The 7,981-nt window shown below is 41.4% G+C and overlaps 1 protein-coding gene across 1 annotated transcript; it reads left to right on the top strand.

Annotated features, from left to right (window-relative positions):
- Window positions 1-404: 404 nt before the first annotated feature.
- LOC115326307 lies at window positions 405-6,822 on the top strand. Its single transcript, XM_029987140.2, has 2 exons — window positions 405-1,072; window positions 6,573-6,822. Exons 1-2 carry the CDS (start codon window positions 405-407, stop codon window positions 6,820-6,822), a joined length of 918 nt encoding a protein of 305 aa, XP_029843000.2.
- The last annotated feature ends 1,159 nt before the right edge of the window (window positions 6,823-7,981 follow it).

Genomic DNA, 7,981 nt, shown 5'->3' with positions numbered 1-7,981 from the left:
CCATAAGAACGGATCCGAGGCCTTTCGTCGGCGCAGTCGGCGGCCTGTCACCCACAGAGAACTAACTTTGCCGTTTTTTGGCAGGTGAGTGTCTTGTTTTCATAGCCATGATTTCCTAGTTTTTTTTGTTTCTGTGTACGCCGCCGACTGCAACAAATGTGACTTGAATTATATTTCTTTTCGTGTATTGAAAGCTTCTTCTTGTGAAATCTGTTATTGGGAACTGAATTTTTGTCTGCGCCTGAAAGTATTTTGTCTAAGTCATGGCTAATGCAAACACTACAGATTGCATTGTATGTTTTACGTCTGTACCAACTGACGGGGCTTTTATGAAATGCTGCTCTTGTAATCACGTATATCATCTTGATGCCTGCTCCGGAATTTCGGACAGAACTTTCAGATCAATGGGAACCGGGAAACGCGAAAAATGGGTCTGTCGCACGTGCCGATTGCGTGAAAGCAGATTAGGCGTCAGCGAGGAGGCTGCGTCAGCATCGCAAGAAGATACCGTGTCCGCGCAACTTGCCGCAATAAGCCAAAAACTTGAGCTTCTTCACACTTTGAAAGCAAACGTTGACCGGCTCTGTGACCTCCCGGCAAAAGTAGACGACCTTTTGTTATTGAAGCCATCTGTTGATGCAATGAAGGTAACGATCTCGAGTCTTCAAGATTCTGTTCGCAAATGTGAATCCATGATGAAGCTTGTTCAGCAGAACGATCAAGAAGTAAAACTACTGCGATCAGAAGTTGGAGCGCTACAAGCAACAGTGTCCAATCAAACTTCTATGATCGAACAACTACAGACAAACTTAAACTCCACTGAACAATACAGTAGGAGGTGCAACATGGAAATTCATGGCATTCCTATCACAGATGACGAAGATGTGAAGGTAGTTATCGAAGACCTTGCCGAGAGACTGAACATCGGTAGACACCATCCTGCCGAAGTGGTGGCTTGCCACCGCCTGCGCTCGAGGCGCGAGGGGGCGGCCCCCATTTTGGTTCAGTTCTCCTCGACGTCTGTAAAAGAAAAGTGGATGAGTGCTCGGAAGAAGTTGGCCACGCTTCTTCGGTCCGTAAGCCAACAAAAAGTATATTTCAATGACAACCTTACACGAGCAAACAAGGACCTCTTCTGGCAGGCGAGAACTAAGGGCAGGGAAAAATCTTACAAATTCGTTTGGGTGAAAAATGCCACAATCTTCGCGAAAAAGGACGAAAACGCATCACTGGTGAGGATCGCTAGCACTAGAGACTTAGAAAAAATAGTGTAGAAATGGAAGACACAATATTGAGCGTTGATTTTCCTTCGTTTCTTGACTCCTTTCCACCTAGTGCTAGCGCACTTACCGTTTTACATGTAAATATCAGAAGTATTAGGAAATACTGGGATGAGTTTCAACTAGTTGTGCATGCACTTGAAAATTCTGTCGACGTTTTTGTCTTAACAGAAATAAACGTTCGGGACGTTGGAATTTCGCGCGGTCAGTTTTCTGTTCCCGAATTTGAGGCGTTCTTTCTGACGCGTAGTGTATCTAGGGGAGGAGGGATAGCTGTGTATGTTAAAAAATCTTGGTTAGCAGTGGAGTCGGGGGTATCGTTTAACTATGCAGAGTGTCTATCTTTGAAACTCAGTAAAGGTGATTTTGTTATTTCCTTTTTGGCATTTTATCGACCCCCATCGGAAAATGTTTCTAACTATTTAGATGAACTGAACATGACTCTAGGAAACATGGTGCCTACAGATAAGTTGTGTCTTGTAGGGGATCTGAACATTGATATCTTGAAGCCATCGATATCTGTTGTCTGCAATTACTTAAATATTCTTGCAAATCATGGTATTGAAAACCTTATTAACATCCCTACCAGAGAAGAATATATGTCTGGCAACCTCGTTATATCATGCATTGATCATATTAACATTAGAAATTCAGGGGTACCTGTAGACTCCGCCGTTATCGCACAGAAATTAGCGGACCATTATTTCGTGGCCTGTCGAATTAATTTCGCTGTCGCTCCTGAGAAGGTAGAACAACCCAAACAAGTAAACATTGTCGATTCACGTCGTCTTGACAGTCTAATTTCCACTTATGACTGGAATGCCTTAATCGAGAACAATGATTATCATGGTGCCTACTTAAATCTTTGTCAAATTCTTTTGAACTTTAGAGATCAAAGCACAAAACATGTTACGATAAGAAAAAGGCGGAAAAATCATCCTTGGCTAACGTCAAATGTTCTTTCTGCAATCAAAGAAAAAGATACTTTATGGGCACGATGTCGCCGTTTCCCTGAAAACCAACAGCTAAGGTTACAGTACCAAAGCCTTAGAAATCGCGTAAATGCCCTTGTACGTTCTAAGAAGCGCCAACACTTTAATGAAAAGTTTTTCCGCTCCCGACATGACGTCGCAAAAACCTGGTCCCTGGTTAACGAAGTGAAGGGATGCTCGTCTAAATCGTCGATTGATGACACAATTAAAAAAAACTTTGGCGCACATGTGTCATCTATAACTGATAAATTTAATCGCTTCTTTGCTTCAGTCTCGGGTGTAGCGCGCGACGAAACCGTGACCCCGACTAATCTAGAGTGTCCTTCTTTACATTCTGCATTTTTACCGAACCTGACAATCGAAGAGTTACGCTTGATTTTGTTTAGCTTTAAACCCAATAAGGCGCCCGGCTCAGATAATATTCGTCTCTGCGACTTAGGACGTAATTTTGAAGCGCTGAGCACAGTTTTGCTATACATCATAAACGGGGTTATAAATTCTAGTATCATTCCCGGTGGCCTGAAAAGTGCCATTGTTCGGCCCCTTTACAAAGGTGGTGCACGTGATAGCGTTGAAAGTTATAGGCCTATCTCGATTTTACCATGTTTAGCATTAGTACTAGAAAAGCATATTTTTAGAACAATGACCGCGTTTCTTGGAAAGTTTAATATGCTATCGCCGTGTCAGTACGGTTTTGTTGCTGGACGTGGAACAGATTCTTTACTCGAAGAACTCGTGGACACTTTGAATGGAACTTTTGAAAATAACAAATATGCCTGTGCCCTCTTTCTTGATGTCTCAAAGGCAATCGACTCCATTAGCCATAAGATACTAATGAAAAAAATATTCGACTATGGCTTCAGGGACCATTTTTTTCTTTACTCAAAGACTTTTTAACGAACCGCACACAGCAAGTTTCAGTGTGTGATAGCCGGAGTGCCAAAGTGCTTTTGAAAGCTGGTGTACCGCAGGGCTCTGTTTTAGCCCCCCTTTTGTTTAATTTATATGTCAATGACCTTTCTAAAACTATATCCGGGTGCGAAATATATCAGTACGCTGATGATACGCTGCTAGTATCTAGACATTTAAATCTGAGCAGTGCGACTGTATCATTGCAAGAGAATTCGACCAAAGTTATGGACTGGTTCGAAGCAAATCTTATTAAAATAAATGTTCAGAAAACAAAAATTATGTGTTTCAGTAGTCCGTCGAAACGCAAAAGCCTTGATATTCCTTTTATATTGCACTCGTCGAAATGCACTCACTGCTCCTGTATGCCTCTTGAATATGTAAACACAACAAAGTACTTAGGCATTTTCTTTGATAGCGATTTATCGTGGAATTCACACCTCAGCTACATAGCCAAAAAGTTAAGGAGTGTATCTTGTATGTTATATACTACGAAAACGTTTTTACCGCTGTCTGTCCGAAAAATGATAGTCAATGCCTTAGCCTACGGCCTGTTACGTTACGGAATTACTATATATGCGAATTGTTCCATGCTCTGGTGTCACAAAATAGATAGCATCTTAAAAAGTAGTTTAAAAAGCGTAGCGTACACCTCTTTTGATCTGCCAAGTGAAGAGTTGTTTTCTTCGTTGTGTCTCCCGCGTTTTTCAGCACTTTATAAAATATGTGTAATTGACAAACACTATTGGCACAGCCCTTTCAAAACGCCCCGTGTCCTGCAGCGCAACTTAAGGGAAAGTGAACGATTTTTCATTCCTCGTGTATACACAAAATATGGAAAACGTATGCGCTCTTTCTATGTCCCTGAACTTTTCAATACATTTTCAGAGTCATTCTTGGAACTCAGTTCAAAGCGTCAGTTGAAAAAACAACTAAAAACAATTTGCTAAATATCCTGCTTCTGAACATGTCCTTTTTGTGCATCTCGTGTTTTTTTCTTTTTTTTTTTTTGCTTTCACACTTCCCAGTTCTTGAATAGAAGATTTTTTGTGGTCAAAGAGTGTATTCCGTGGCCATCCGTTCTTAATCCCCTTTAGTGTATTTATTGTGGTGTATGATTACATGTCAGTAAATTTTTTTAAGAGTTATTTATGTATAGTTTTTGGAATTGTTTTTTTTTAAGTGTTTTGTTTGTTTTTTGTAATCAAGCGTCAGAATTTGATTTTCTTCACGCCGCTGCTGGGTCCAGTCCTACAAGCCTCTTTTGGCTTTCGACGGACCCGCATTCTTGTATGTTGTTATGAAATACGTGAAATAAAAAATTATTATTATTATTATTATTATTATTATTATTATTATTATTATTATTATTATTATTATTATTATTATTGATACTGTTTTATCTAATCCGTTTTTCCCAACTTCAGGCGTACCCCAGGGGTCAGTGTTGGGGCCACTGTTGTTCCTGGTATTTATAAACGATATTTTAAAGTGTGTAAAGTTTGCTAAAGTGCTTTTATTTGCCGATGACATTAAGTTATTCTCAAGTATTTGTTCTGAAAAAGATTGTGATGCGTTGCAGTCTGATGTTTCGAGTATTTTGCAATGGTGCTCATCGAACCGTTTGCCTTTGAATATAAACAAAGTCATCTCGCTAACTAGACGTAAAAATCCCTTACATTTTAAGTACACGTTGGGAAACTGTATTATTACTCGAACAGACATGATCAGGGACCTCGGGGTGTTAGTCGATTGCAAACTGACGTTCAGTTCTCATGTAACTACTATTTGTGGTACCGGGTTCAGAATGCTTGGTATGATCTCCCGTTTGACTCGGCACTTCCAAGCACCTGAGGCCATATTACGTTTATTTTGTGCTCTGGTCAGGCCCAGGCTCGAATTCGCTTCTGTCGTGTGGAACCATTTAACGGAGACTGAATCTAGACGTCTTGAAGCGGTGCAAAGGCGTTTGGTTCGCATAGTCTATGATCGATACTTCCACAGGAGACTTTACTTCGACCACCATTCTCTGCTTAAGATTTTGAATCTCAGCACTTTGGATGACCGAAGGCATTGCCGAGATGCGGCTTTTCTACAAAAGCTTATCCAGGGTGCAATTGACGTACCTGACCTTTTGGACAGCATAAAGTTACGTGTGCCAACAAAATTCACGCGACAGTGCGACATGTTCTACCCCGACATGCGATTAAAGGAGCCACCAATCTATCGTATTCAGACATCATGCAACCTCCTTGTCCAGCACGATTTTTTTTTCATGCCTTATTTTACCTTTAACACCTGATGTGTATTTTATGTACTTTGTTACGACTGTTTTATTATGCTGACTGTTCTAATATGACTATTGTGGTTTCCATATGTTTGCATGTTTCATAGGAATCTGACTTCTGTGCACCAATGTCAAAACCATTATGGTGTTTTTGGGCACGCAATAAATAAATAAATATCAATATCAATAACCCTGTACCGCTCTTTGACAAGGTCTCAACTCGAATATGCATCTCCTGTATGGAATGGCAGTTGTAAAACTACCCTCCTAAGGCTGGAGCGAGTGCAAAACAAATTTTTATCTATTTATCGATATCGAGATCTGCGAGATGAAACATCAATATCAAAGGGTAACAATGTATTGGACGTCCTACAAATGAACAGCTTATATCACCGTCGAGAAAAGGCAGATCTGGTTTTCCTTTTCAAAGTCCTTCATGGTATGGCCAACTGTTCAGAACTGCTCTCACAGATATCTTTGCGAGTTCCTCTGACAGCGACCCGTTTGACAACGTCTTTTTACTCTCCTCGAACGTTAAATATCTTGGACCCGATGTTTCGTATGTGTCGGGCATATAATGGCATTGGAAGTGATCTTGATATTTTTTGTGTGACTGAATTTGTCAGATCTCTCAGATTCTTGTATGTGTCTCTCTGAACCTGTCGGTGATTGTGATGTTATTATATATTATTTTAAGAAGGTATATTCGTTGTTGTGGTAGTCTTCCTACTCTGCGTTCGGACCCTGTGTTCCGTTCTTTCCTTGTTGTGTATATCGTATCTTTGTGTCAGCTTGCGTTATATGTATCATATCTTTTACTCAATGTTTTGAGTTTTTTATGTTTTTTTCCTACTTTTTTGTAGTGTGTAAGTTTCGGTGTGCCAGCACCAAGACCGCATGGTCGTTCCTGGACACCTAATAAAAATTATTCTTGATTCTTGATTCTTGATTATTATTATTATTATTATTATTATTATTATTATTATTATTATTATTATTATTATTATTATTATTATTATTATTATTATTATTATTATTATTATTATTACGTTCACGGGTTTCGTCGATGTAGGACCATTGGTGACGTCCTAAAATCTACACAAGGCGGAGCAAGTTCCTGGATCTGTGGCTCGAAGCTCTTTCAACTAAAGCAGCCGACAATATCGTCTGGGGCAACCGCTCGACCACCTCCACGATCGCCATCTTGATCGCCATCTTCATCGTCATTCTGATCCGACGGCCGGCCTCTTCGCCTCGTCCTTTTGAGGTTACTTCAGTGCTGGGCTTGCAGCCGGGCCTTTGGATTCACCTACTCGGCGCAAACGTCAACGCAAACTTCAGCGCATGGTCATAAGTGCCTTCCTGATTCTATGCGACGTGGTGTGTTTGTACTCTACGGTTACGTCCGGTGAGCCGGTGTTTTCTTTACAGGAGCTTTTGGCTTCCCTCCCTTATTGTAGCCACCGGAAAATGTCCGCTTCGCAACGCGGTATGGCTTCCCCTCTAGCAAGTGATTCGTCTTTATGCTACGCTTGTCAAAAGGTTGTGCCTTCAGACGGACGAGTTTTGAGCTGTTCTGAATGTCACGGTGCCTATCATCTTGCACCAACGTGCGCGGGAGTTTCGGACGCTACATTCAATACCATGGGCAAGGCAAAAAGGGAGAGTTGGGTTTGCCCCAAATGCCGCGCTAAGAAATACAATAAGAACAGCAGCTTTGGTGGTGTGGGTACAATGACGATGATCAACGAAGACAACTTGACTCTCCAACTGAGTGCGATCAATGACAAGCTGCACGTGCTCCTCCCTTTGAAAGAAAAGGTTGATGAGTTGACGCAACTTCCAGCAAAAATGAACGATTTGCTAACAGTGAAAGTGGTTGGCGAAACATTAAATGAGACGATGAGGGGCCTCGAGAAATCGTTGGAGTTCTTCTCCGGGCAATACGATTCATTGCTGGCACAGGTGAAAGTCAATGTTGGTGAAATAAAAGGCCTGAAAAGTGAGGTATGCGTTCTGACATCAGCAGTAACCGAGCAGAGGTCCAAAATACGCCGATTACAGGCAGAGCTGAATGACTCCGATCAGTACAGCCGATTAAGTAGCATGGAAGTCCACGGACTACCTTACAAACCAACCGAGAACGTCCGGGATTTGGTTGACAACCTGGCTTCTAGCCTAAACATTAAGGACTTTCAACCCTCTGACATAATTACGGTTCATCGCCTGCCTCCAAAGAAGGATTCAAATTTCGCTCGTCCAGTGATTGTAAGGTTTAATTCCGTCACCAACTAAGAGACCTGGATAGCATCGCGGGGCAAACAGATCTCTGCCCGGCTTCCCTATTCTATACTTTAACGAAAACCTCACTCGCATCAACAAGAAACTTTTTTTGGAAGGCTAGATCTAGAGGCAAGGAGAAGCAATATCAGTTCGTGTGGGTAAAAAACGCAAAGATTTTCGCAAAGAAGAAGGAAGGATCTCCGGTCATTCGCGTCAATAGCGTAAGTGAC

This window comes from Ixodes scapularis, unplaced genomic scaffold (genome assembly GCF_016920785.2).
Source record: "Ixodes scapularis isolate PalLabHiFi unplaced genomic scaffold, ASM1692078v2 PGA_scaffold8__174_contigs__length_109621045, whole genome shotgun sequence".
Taxonomy (NCBI): Eukaryota; Metazoa; Arthropoda; class Arachnida; order Ixodida; family Ixodidae; genus Ixodes; species Ixodes scapularis.
This window is presented reverse-complemented; position numbering and strand designations above follow the sequence as displayed.

Coding starts and splice junctions, on each gene's coding strand:
- LOC115326307 (XM_029987140.2), top strand. CDS start 405: ATGGGAACCGGGAAACGCGAAAAATGGGTCTGTCGCACGTGCCGATTG. Junction 1,073..6,572: donor AAGTTGGCCACGCTTCTTCG/GTCCGTAAGCCA, acceptor AATCTACACAAG/GCGGAGCAAGTTCCTGGATC.